This window comes from Rhopalosiphum maidis, chromosome 2 (genome assembly GCF_003676215.2).
Source record: "Rhopalosiphum maidis isolate BTI-1 chromosome 2, ASM367621v3, whole genome shotgun sequence".
NCBI classification, from domain to species: domain Eukaryota; kingdom Metazoa; phylum Arthropoda; class Insecta; order Hemiptera; family Aphididae; genus Rhopalosiphum; species Rhopalosiphum maidis.
The window spans coordinates 63526696-63540490 of record NC_040878.1 but is presented as its reverse complement, the minus strand read 5'-3'; the positions used below and the strand labels follow the sequence as shown (position 1 = coordinate 63540490).

The window sequence follows — 13795 nt, the reverse complement described above, 5'->3', positions numbered from 1 at the left end:
TAAATTGATAAATTGATAAAGTGATGTAGTGTACGACCGTATGGCACCTTCGTCAGACAATATAATATAGTAGTTTGGTCAGCGGGAGGGAAGTGGGAGAATTCAATTTAGGACTTAAAATCAAAATGGGGTCATTTATTTTTTCTTACATTCGGGAGAGAGAGAGAGAGAGAGAGATGCCTTAAAAAATATTATATTTTATGCTCACTAAAAATAAACGGGGTTTCTACCTAATTAGAGTAAAATGCGAAATCTTTAATTTAGGGATAAATTACAAACGTCATGTACCGCGTGGGACGTAGGAGTGGGGTTAGATTTTAATTAAATTGTTTGGTATACCTTATATTGTTATAAAAAAAACTAAAATAAATAATTTTTGCGTCGTGGGTGTAGCATTCCATTTTGGGTTTTGTAGTACATAAGTAACAAATCAAAGCGTTTTTATGACTTTAAAATTATTGTTTATTCGTACAGGTTTATTGGTTAAGACTGACGGTAAACGATTTAAATTTCCTTCATAGCCATACGTGCCATTGTTCATTATATATTAAGTGGTAGATCATGATTCATTAACAATTTGATGCGAAATAATAGAGAAAAGATTCGAAAATGTGTGAAAAATAATTTTAGGTTTGTGAAAATTTAAAAGCCACTGACACAAAGCCATATTTAAGAATTTTGGGGCCCAGGGATAATTTTTGATAGGGACCACTTAAATTATAAACTCAGTATTTTTCCTATATTGTTTTTTTATTCAATTTATTTTTAAGATTATACCATAATAAGTCTACGAACAATTATTTCATGTTGATTGATATGAATAAAATGTAGGTAAATATAAGGTTGTATTAGAACACAAAACTCATAAAAATAAAAATCAATTATAAGAATTAAAAATAGAAATATAGGAAAATAAATTAATGGGTTTTAATTTAAATAAATATTTTTTTTCAAGCTGTATTTAAATCACTAGACTTTCTAATTAAATTTTAAAAATCCAGTTTGTTTGTTATGTTCACGAACAGCTAAACAAGTGAATTTAATTTTTCTTGATAAAGAGAAGTTCTTCTCACGTTTTCAATTAATACTAATTTTGAATTTGTCCTTTTTATTTCATATTTTGAAATTGGTAAGGTTAAGTTAAGACGTAATAAAATGTACATATTTAATAACTCTGAACCCAATTTCTTAATGAAACAAGAAAACTACAAACATTATCGTATGTATTCATTTGTTTATCCAGTTCAATAACTAGACAATCAATTATAATATAAAAAGTTTTTTTTTAAAAGTATTTCAAATATTTTAAACTGAATCATCCAAGAATTTTTTATTTCTTACTCGTTTTTCCTTATCATCATTGTACGCCTGGATAAATATAACTTAAAAGGGAATTATTCGAATTAAAAAGTTTGAAAATTAAGCAATATAGGTTCGTTTTCAGTGTGTTCATAAAATACAGTGATCTAAGCAATTGTACTTTACTATTAGATAATTTTAATTCTAAAAATAACATACTGGATGAATGATTTTATGATTTTCATATTTTTTTTTTGTAGAAGGGTGAAATTGTTTGTAGCCAACATTTTGAAAAAAAATGTAATCCCTTTAAACAACATATTACTTTAAAACCCTCATTCACACGACACACAGACACAGTATACGTACCAAACAAAGATTATTATTAGTTTTCAAAGACAATTATGTTGGTACGATTTTCTAACTTTATCTTAATTTTATCGATTAATAATTAGATAACAATTTAGAAGTCTATCGCAAGTGGTACAAATATTTTGTACTTAAACAAATTTAAATAAAAATAATTCAATAAATCCAAATTAATATATGAGAAACTGTAATTATTTCGGGGTCCGGAATACAGCCCTCTAGCCCCTCATCCAAGTAGGATTCTGCACCAATAGTGTAAATTTTTAGTAAAATAAGAGGCATTAAGTATGTGAAAGCTATCGAAAATTAGGTCACAATATGGTTTAGTCATCGATGTGAGAATAATAATCAAAATATGAAATTATGTTTGGGCAAACAATTTGTCGTACAATTAATATAAACCACGGCAGTCTTCATAATAAATATACAAAGGGTACTCACATGAAATCATAGACCTCATTTTCTTGCATTTGTATTTTAACAACAAAGGTTATTACAACAGTAAAATGATAACCTGAGATTTACAATTTTTTATTTTTTTATTTTCGTAGTTACAAAAAAAAATTATGTTTCTATTATACATTATGCACGAGATAGATGTAAAAGACTCCCTATCGTGGCTTTTTATCTGAGATAAAATTAAAACCATATTTTACATCTACGAACTATCTTATTATTATTACTTGAACAACGTGATTTTTTTAACTTACAGACGGTGTAGGAATACATAAAGACCATATTTTTAAACCAAAAAGACTATTATGCGAACCAAAGGTATTATGAACCTCCTACTCATAACATAATAGTAGCTTGTAGATATACCCACTCACATTGAACTTAATAATTTGAATAGTATTAATTATTATTTTATGTATAATAGTTGTCTAAAACACAGTTTGTTGAGACAGATTTTAGAATATATTATTATAATGTGTGAACGCATTTAAATAAATTGCATCCGGCTAATTGCATAAAATTCGTGGATTTTAATATTACATATATACTATACTCGTGACGTGTATCTATAATCAGTCACCACTCACTTTAAAAAATTTAAATGTATAAGACAAAGGTAATATTATCTTGCTGTTCTTTAAAAATTAAAATTACAGCTGTTAACATTTGAATACTACTGAAAAACGGCTGTTTATTCAAATCTAATATCATAATAAAATTAATATTATAATATAAACATAACTAATGTGTTTTTATCAAGTTATTTGATTTATTTTTTGAATAAAAAATATGTTTTAAAACGCAACTGCATAATTAAAACAAATATTCGTGAATAATAACAATATCCTACTCATTGAAGCAAGTGTTCTTAGATATTATGATACCGTACATATAATGTTCTTGTGACTCTTACTTATACCACAGTAGCAATAATATCGAAACGAAAAACTTCCGACTCTGTATTAAACGTTAAAGCTATACAGTGATGAACGATAAACCACCAGTGATTTATCAAGATACTATTGCGAGTGTCCCTAACTCGCTGTTGAGATAGGTTCGCGCAAACATCGAAAATAGCAACCAGCCACCAGTTATAATGTATATCGTTCAAGAAAAATGGAAAGGAAGTACTTAACTCCGGGGTTGCCGAGCCGTCTATATCAGAAATAGATACATCCGGAGAATTAACCTTAACTTATACCCCGAATGGTTTGACACGTTTGATTGATACTGTATGTAATATTTACGGCGACACGATGTCTGAGAATAAAATAGATATAGCTTTAGTTTTCATGGTTGTAACAAATCACAACGAACGTTTGGAAAACTCTATGTTAGTGTTGATGGAATTTTCAATCCGAATCCAAAATTATTCGTTTAAAACAATGTCATATACTGATGATATACGGAATGGGTTAATGATACATAATAATTATATTGCTGTTCCTTCTTGCGTTTTTGTATGCAAACGACGGATCAACCGAGAAAAAAAAAAGGAAAAAGGCTTGTGTTTACTGTAGTTTTAAAGTAATAAGTTTCATTGGTAAACAAAATGTATTTGAAAGAAAACTTATTCCAACGTTTCCTTTTGTTAAAAATAATATTAACCATGTACGCTATTAGCATTGCTTTAACAGCTATTCACTTTATTATATTCAGGCTGCATCTTTTGTTATTTTCAGCAAATATAATTTTATTATTTGTATTATTCCATAAAATTTGCACGTACATGACTTTGTTCTCGATAACCCACACGATTATAATATTATTCAGCCAATATGAACTAGTTCTAGGACTGTTCCGTTTAGCATGAACGTAATACTTCCAATATAAAAATTTAACACATTTCGATGGTAAAAAATGTATTTTTAATCGTCAACTAACTATCATTATTTGTTTTTATAACTTTTTTATTACTATGTTATTTTAAATAAAAATAAAAATTATTTTTAATCCTATCTGAATGTATATAATCTGAAAAAGATAAAAATCGTAGTTTTAATTATTTATGGAGAAAAAATTATTAATGTATTGTTGTCAATAAGTACAAAAAGTTAATAGACAATAAGGGTTTTCAAATGAAAGCAAACCTTATTTTATTCACATTAAGAAGGAATTCACAAAACACTAACTCAGATATTTCAAATAAATATGAAAACGAAACACAATCTAACTTTTTAATTCAATTTTTAAATTGTTATTGCTTTTAAAATTACTATATTATCATTTATCAATAGTATTAACTTTATAATACATTTTTCAAATGGTTTAATGTTGTCTAATTGTATTTATTTACTAAACTTTTGGCCCATGGGAAAACTAAAACCCGGGGAATTAAAGAAATATTAACAAACAAGATTATTCAATAAATTTTAATACGTACACATAAAAATTCCACACGTGTAGGATGTACACTACTAAACTAGATACAAATATTATAACACGGTTATTAAAACTTCTTTCTGTTTTGTATAATAATCATTTTACGTAATTTAATTTTAGCGTATGGATCTAAAAATAATTTATTTAATTATTATCATTTAAAATTATGGACTTTAAAACAAAAAAAAATATAAGAACGTTAAGCAAAATCAATTATTTAATTAAACTATATATACACAAATAACTTAAGAAACTATATTATAAACCATTAATGGAATAAATAACTTTTGTATAATTTATACAAATAGATAAATATTGGTAAAAATATATCCAATTAAATGACGATAATTTATCTCTTCTACATTGCTACCTACTATGCCATGCGAGAGTAACTTCACTTCGCAGAGATGGTCAATTTATAGTCTTAAATGCAACCTCGCAACAACATCTATAATACGTATCTAAGATATTCCAAATTAATAAAATTTAACATCTTAAATATAATATCCAGGCAATGTCTTATGAACGTAAGAATAATTATTAAAAATTTGTTATCAAAATTCATATCCAAGGGATTTCAAATACTGTACATGTTACTTCCTTTGTAAAATCTCATAGAAATCATACTATGTGCAATAACGCGAGGTTTACATCCATGCGAAGTCACCAAGTTATATAAAATATCAGTGCATATTTGAACTTCTATGTACCGTTAAATAGACTACAAATGATTATAGATAATTTTTGAAGTCCCAAAGAACTCGCGGTAAAAAATCTATGAGATAATATTTGTGTGACTTTATGTAGAAGTTACATGGTTTAATTATTAATCATTATATCTCTCCGAGAAGTCGCATATACATCACATAAAACCGAAAGTGAAAATGAATTATATAAGTACATAAATAGGTAATAACTAAAATAAATCAGGTTGTAACTTACGTTTTCAAACTAAATTTAATTATATATTTACCTATCTACCTACCTATTTCTTCTATTTATTATTATTTTAAAATGTATGGTTTCAAAAACTTTATAGATAGTCTGTCTAACTTTAAAAAAATAAACAAATATAAAAAATAAAGTAGAAAAAAGTATTTGAAAACAGAATATATTTAGAACCTACCTATACCTACTGTGTTTAAATACTTTTTACAAATGTATTTAGAATGCTTATTACAGTACCTAAGTACTAAAAAATTATTTGAGAATACTTTACAAGACTGCAGAGAACAACAAAGTCCACAGATTGATTGAGAATAAGCTACAGTTGTCAATAAAGGTCAATTTAAAAATTTACCTTTCAACCATTCTACAAAATTTAGTGTGACAACAATGTAGTCACTATATTCGGGGTATATGATACATGGCCTATGATTTAGATATGAGCAATTGCACGGTAAGCTCGGAATCTCGAACCTTCACTACATAATAAAAGATTTTATAGTGTTTGAAATGAGGGCCTTTCAAACTAAAATGCATGGTAGTAAGAGCAGTCCGATAATGATTACATTACACGAGTCTAAACACTCTAAATACTCTACAATAGCATTTTAGAGTATTTAGAGTGTTCAGTAGCATGTTCCAGTAGGTTAGGCGTAGTGTTCATCAAGTTAGGGGTACCAGGATCGAATCTCACCAGAGTAGCTGGTATCCCCCTGCTCCCCCCCAATAAGAACTTTTTTCTTTTTTTTTCTGGATATCCATTTTGTATGTGCACTCTATACAAAGTCAGTGCGATGAAAATGGGTAGTCCCAACCTGACTGCATACGGAAGTTACAATGTAACGTAACATAGAACATTGGCATGAGATATCGCAGCAGTAACTTCACGCGACTTGGCATTAAGCGTCCCAGTAACATCTCTGGGTAGTCATTGAGCACAAAAACATAACCTTTCATGACTTATTGGGATCTCTATGTTACATCTCAAAGATTAAATTTTGTACATTGATACATAATTTATATTTTTTTAAATAAAATTTAATGGAATTTATAATTACAGCCAACGATGTAAAGATAGTTGACTGTATTATACTTATTAAATTGACGGTTATCATTACACATAATTCAATATAATTATGTATTATTTATATAGTATTTTGTTACACAATCAAAAAAATCTCCTATAAATAAATTCAAGAGTTGTATCGAATCTTGCGATGTTAATTTCTTATGTGCTTAGCAAAAATGCAAAAAAAAAAATAAGTTAACTGTAATAGGTAAACTACTTATTAACACTAACAAATATTGTTAATATTCGACCGAATTATGAAATGTTCAATAACATCTTAACGTGAACAAATCTATATAATGAACTGGTATTACTGATAATGTATTCAGGAACATTAAGAAACCAGATTAGTAGTTAAACTCCGATTAAAACAACAAACTTTTATTCTAAATTTGGATTATTATTATTTAAATTTACTTATTTAATTATTCCATAAAAAAATGTTCATAATATTTGAATCACCTAATCAAACGCAGAATTTAAATTACAAGACAAATAGTGTATAGGAAAACCATGCATTTCTACCTGTTTATATGAAAAAAAAATTAAATGGTAGAGGGGATGAAAAATGGGAGAAAATCATTACCACAACCACTCTTCCCCTAACCCGTATAATACATTATACAATGCCACAAATACAATACTATTTTCCCGAACGACTTACCCATAGTGTTCGGATCAAAATCCACGTCATGTATGACTATCTTGATCTCTTCGCCGGCTACAGACGGCTGTCTGCGGACAGTTTCGTTCTGTTCGGCTTCTTGGATGACGGGTGGCGGCTGCTGTTGTGGCTGTTGCGGTTGTTGTTGTTGCAATTGTTGACCGTCTCCGCCACTCCGGTTGGAAAACGAGTTTCGACTTCCTCTAGAATCGGCGGATGACCGTAAGTTGCTGATGTCCGGCCTGTCACGAGACCAAACGTAATTAAGTCATAATTTAAACAGCGATGAAACCACAAAATATATGATGGGAAAAAATAAATACACATTACGAGAGTATCTCACTTACAATTGCGAACCACGTCTACGTGGCCTCCACTCCTCGTCGTTGTTCATTCCCAGACTTTGTGACTGATCTAGAAATAAAAATAAAATACGATATATTTTTCATAGTATACGTACACTGTGACTAAAATATTTAACATCTTATGAATACAAAAGTGATTTTACGTTTACTTTACACCGCACAGAATTGCTATAGAACACTGCATATCCGACTTTATTTTTATCAACGATAAAAGCTTTAACAATTATAATCCATAAGCCAAAAATTAAATTTAAATAGACATTATAATAAATTATAAGTGTATAACTATTATATTACAATGTAGGGTTTACGTAAATATATATTTTCTGTTTTTTTTTTTTTTTTTGATGTTGTTCACGTGATTTTTTATTTGATTTTTAAATTTTGGTATCGATATTAATGATTTTGAAAATCTTAAAATTAAGTATCTGTTTGAAATACTACTTGTGTTATTAAAGGATGGTTGAAAATGTGTCTTGCGACAGTGAATAGCGGGCAAAGTAGGATAGGACTACGTGTTTTATTGTGAGGGATTCATCACATTTACTGCAATGGGATTGTTCTTCGTGTTTTATTACGTGTAAAGGTGTGTGTGTCCGATACTTGCATTTGTAGCTATAATATCTGAACCACGAGAAGTATTAGGCTAGGCATGCCATTTATTTATTTTCTTATATCAAATTCTAGGGCGTTTATTTCCTACACCAGAGATAAAAATATATATTTTTTTCGTTGCACATTTTTTATAACTGAGGATTTTTACTCCATTCCTATAACTATCAGACCATACACAATTGTGTACTATTTAACTGCCAACTATATTTCATTAAAAGTAACCGTAACATCGGATGCAGATGTTTCACGTTGTTAATCAAAAATAATATTAATTAACGGTTGAAATTTAAAAAATGAATTAACTTAGTTTTCTAAGTATAATGAGTACAGACTTAAGATTTATTTATAATGTTATTAAATTAAGATGTGTAAATGCACTATATGATTTAAAAACTAACAAAAATAACCATAATCCTGTAGTCACTGTAAAATTTTTTATTTCATACTGCATACTCAGCATTTCGTATTATACAAACTATATGGTTCTGCAGACATCTTTAATCCTGGCGTTATACAGTTATTTTTGTGTAATGCTTTAACGAAAATCAAATTGTATCGTGTTTAAAATTGTTTTCATGTTATAAAGTATGGATCGCAGAAGTATAGGAATATATATATATAATAAGATACGAGAAATACTGCTGAGTAAGAAATGGGAACGAAACGAATATTTTTTCGCATTTAATATTATACTGCGACAAGATCAATCATAAATAATATTAATCTATGTGATAATAACGATGATAATATTATGGTATATTATTACATTTTAATATTATTATACCTATTGTAACGGCTAATGTTTTAAAAGCTTTTACGTTATTCATCTCACGAAACTTCCCACACAGATTAATGTACGCACGTATTATAAACGCAATCGATTTCATTGCAGTCTCGTTACCGCTCCATTAACGAGTATCTATTGACTATTATAGACCTTATAAACGAGGTATCGATAATATAAATATATACTTTTCGAAGGCAATAGAGAAGTACATTATATTATTATAGTATGCATTAAATATATGTTATATTATGTTATATTTATATGTTTTCCAAAACGGTGGTACAGAGCTGATAATTTCAAAACTCCCGTTGTGAAGTGAAAACTTCAAAAATACATATTATATTATATTATTATACCTAATAAGGCCTACAGACCGATTTTAAATTTTTCAATGAACAACTGGTTAGGTTTAATTATTTAATCAAAATAATGAACAATATTTGTATACATGTTATAATTTATAAAATCGTCAATTTTTATTAATATTTAGATTAACTAATAAAGTGCATTTATTTCAGTTGATATATTCGAATATATTTTTGTATTGTAAAACAAAATTTGAAATAATATGATATTTGTCATTTTTAAGTAAAATAAGAATGATTTACACAAATTTCATTATTTATTATCTCGCAATTTCAAATATTATGATATATCCAATAATGAGTAATAAGTATTAAAAAAATTTTAATTAAAATGTTTTTAAGATTTTTTTTAAACTTTATCTTTAAGTATATTCAGAGAAAAAATATTTTTAGTGTAAAGCTCAAATTAAATTTATTTTCTACTCAGTTATTGACTATGGAACTTTACATAGATTATTAATTTCAATTTTTTTTTTCATTACTGAACTACATTTATATTTCACATCAAATTGAGTATTTGATTAAATATTGAAGACGTATTATTAAGTATTGTGATTTATATAATATACACCAAACATTTGAAAAAAATCTGTATGATATGAATATGCATGTATTATTATAATATATACCTATATAGTATACGTAAACAATCATTATAGACTTATCTTTATTTTTAAATAATACTTCGTATGTTTCAAAAATGTATACGCAAACATAATAATTCATATAAAAATTAACATTTTTTTCTTTTATGTGAATGGGGTTTTACAGTAGACCACTTGGTTGGTACTTGGTAGTGTTCTCAAATTCAACTTTTATTAATGACTTTAAAAACGACCGGAAAATAGTAGGAAGTTTTTAAAGGTATTAATATATTATATTATTTTATGTGTAGTTATTTATTTTAAACAGCAATACGATAAATCATGATCTAATATAAATTTCACAGTGAATTTAGTTGTTTTGTATGATTTCTTCGCGTCAGTACATGTACGTAAAAAATGTAATACACATTTAACCTTCGATTTTACATTGAATAATATCTCATATAAAATACATTAAAAGATACCTTATAAAAGCATGTTAAATGTTTTATTATGCGTCGATATTAAACGAAGTTGCTTTTTTATGATATATCTACTAGGTATAGTGCAATATTTATTTTACCTATGTATAAAATATATTGTAATATACTCATGTATATCTTTTATTATGAGATTCAAAGAATACAATGTGTTTAGGAAAATAAAATAACATTAAATAAATCTTTTGTTTTTTAATGTTTGCTAAAATAGGGATATAAGATAGTTACGAGTTTGAAATAATATGAACCGAAAACATAAGGAATATTTAAATTCAATGTGAGTTATACATATTATAATACGGAAGATATAAAATACACTATGCGCAAAAATGTTAAATACTGAATATTAGTAATTTTATTATGTTTTAATAAAAACAAAAAAAAACAAAAAAAAAACAATGTAAATCCAAAATGCAAAAAATTTTAGTTCGAATAGAATATATTATATTAAATAATATTATAATATAAACTTATTGTTATTATATTTTGACAAAAATAAATTAATTGAACCATTGTATTTACCGTATGCACAAGTACATAGTTTGAATTGTTCTAATGTAAAAAAATATAATATGAATCATATTATAATACAAAACGATTTTTGAAAACACAATTATTGTATGTGAACCTATCAATCAATACATTTTAATGATAATAAATGATGCAATAATATTACGCATACTTGTTGATAGGTACTCTTTATATTAGAACTATAACAATTGCAGTATACTGTTTATGTAAGTTATTATTTTATTTTTTGCGAATTGAAATAGTATAAGTCTAGTTCAAATCAAAAATACAATATTGCATAATACTACACTATATTATCTAGAAAAAAATCATTTTTAAAAAAACGTTTTCAAGTGAAACAATCTTAAATAATAAATAATATATACATAAATATATGATAAAACAGCAAAAAGAACAATATTTTGTAAGCCAAAAGAAAAATTTCATACAATACATGGAGTCACCGTTTGCAACAAATGTCGACAAAATTTACACGATTGTTGTAAAAATATTTGAACATATATATATTACTTGAAAACATAGTAATGCACAATACACATAACCATATCACCATATGTGCTCACGTACTTGTATGTACACACCATTCTACAGTTACACCAAAATATTATCATAATTTGTGGAACTATATTTTCGTGAACAACAATGTTTCACAACTGCGTTCATAAGCACTTGGTTTTTAATATTTTTAATTTTAAATGTCCTTCAACTGTTTCATTTTTAATTTATTTCTAAAATTAAATTATGCTCCATGAAAAGCTTCATTTCCAGTTAACAATAACCAAGTAATTTATAAAGAACAAAATAAATAAATTTTAAAATTTCAATTCCTAAAACTATTTGGAGGCTGTATACTTTTTCCCTAGCTAACATTTAATGTTATATAATATGTGTATGATACGAGCAAATTTTCCATGATATATATTTAAAAAAGTTTTAATGAAAATTTAATACACCCACATGAATTTATAGAAAAATTTTAATTTTGTTTAAATAATGAATAGTTTAATAGTCTTTTAATATAATGTGAGAAAAATGACTGCTTATAAAAAAATTATTTTAGTTGATAACAAAGATTTTGTTATATTATAGTTTTAAATTAAAATAAAATAACTAATTATAAAAAAAAACCTTATAATAGTTGAGTTCAATAATTATTAACCTACGAATTGAAACTGTGTTAACATAAATTTTTATAACTTTTAATTGTTTATACATTTCTATAACTCGGATGGAATTAATTTACTTGTAATTATACATTTTTTATACATTGCGTGATAATAACTATTAGGATTATTTATGTATTATTTTAATTACTGTATAGTAATAAAAGATAACGATTATGATAAAATGCATTTTAGAAATAAGATTGTTTTTACATACAAAATTTAATTTTTAGTTGTTATTTTTTCATGAAAGAATGCGATTAATTAAAGACGTTATATTTTAATTAAATCAAATATAAAAATATCCACTTTATATTATTAATAAATACATACATTTAAAATTTAAATTTATTAACTTATATATAAATATATATAATATGCAATTAAAATGCAATTGCACTCAACATGTATTTAATTTGGATAAATATCAATATTAATTATACGCAAATACTTAATGTTATTAGTAGGGCTTGGAACTTGAAGTGCTAAAAATATTGAAATATGTTCATACATATGCACTAAAAAGATCTTAAATATGCAATATTATACGGTATAATATGCAGTTATATTTAAAATAAACATGTATTAATATTTTTTTTTTAAAAAAACTAAAAAATGAATAATATTATTTTTTAATTACATATGGATACATTGTTATTGTTTATTTTCGGTTTGTAGATTTTATAAATAGAAAAATTCTTCGATTATTCACATTTCTAAATATAAAATAAATTAATATTTAATACAGAAAATATCAAATCATGTTATTATATACTTACCTGAAATACATTGAATTATTAGATGTAATAAAGTTCCGAGCCCCGGTTATTAGTTAAACGTTTTATATTGTTGTTTGTTTCCTTGAATTAAATATGATTTTATAAATAGTATAACTTAATTATAAAGTTAAACACAACAAAGAAATTTAAATTATCGTTTGATACCAATATGGCACTGCTTATAAGAATGCATTAATATATATCATATAAGTAATTGTATCCGGTTTTCGAAGAAAATTCATATTATGTTTTAATAATTTTGTGATTTCGGCATTATTTTCCAGTACGTACTACAACACTAGTCGTGTGCAATAAAGTCCACAGCAAACACTATCTTACTATGTAAATATCCACTATGAATTATGTTATAACAATGATGCACAATAGCCGATACCACATTACTATATATATAAATTAACTGCCTATATGTATTTATTCGTTACCCGTGCCTATTAATAGTCAATATTAATTTAAAAATAGGTTTTAGACGTAGTAGGTACACGCGGTGACAAAATTATTGGGTTATTAGTTTTTAATGTAAAATGAGTACACTCACTTTTCCTCTTGTATCATGTTACCTAGCTGTATGTACATTGTTTTTATATATAGGTGTATACTAGAATTGTTTTCAATATTTCAGTGCAACATATATTAACCATATTATAATGTATTATAACAATATACCTCGTGCTTCTGTCATTTTTTGCTATTATTTATTTTGCTTGACCCTACCGACCTAAATATTGTTCATCAAACTGTTCTGCGTATAGTAATTTTTGTTAAAATTAATTAATTTTCAGGAACAGTTTTCCAACTCAGTTGACCCGTCTGTTAACGAATCATTTATAATTTTAATATTATGTAGGTATAGAACTCAATGATTAATCCTAACAATGTATATGGTATTTATCAATTAGATTTT

The 13795-nt window shown here is 26.1% G+C and overlaps 1 protein-coding gene across 2 annotated transcripts in view; it reads right to left on the bottom strand.

Annotated features, from left to right (window-relative positions):
* Positions 1 to 13795, bottom strand: part of LOC113553652 (regulating synaptic membrane exocytosis protein 1) — a 186865-nt gene that overhangs the window by 19089 nt on the left and 153981 nt on the right. For both annotated transcript variants that reach the window (XM_026957101.1, XM_026957100.1), the window contains exons 10-11: positions 7532 to 7598; positions 7185 to 7426 (exon numbers count right to left, since the gene is read on the bottom strand). In XM_026957101.1, the coding sequence (XP_026812902.1) occupies positions 7185 to 7426; positions 7532 to 7598 (309 nt within the window). The remainder of the gene's footprint in view (positions 1 to 7184; positions 7427 to 7531; positions 7599 to 13795) is intronic.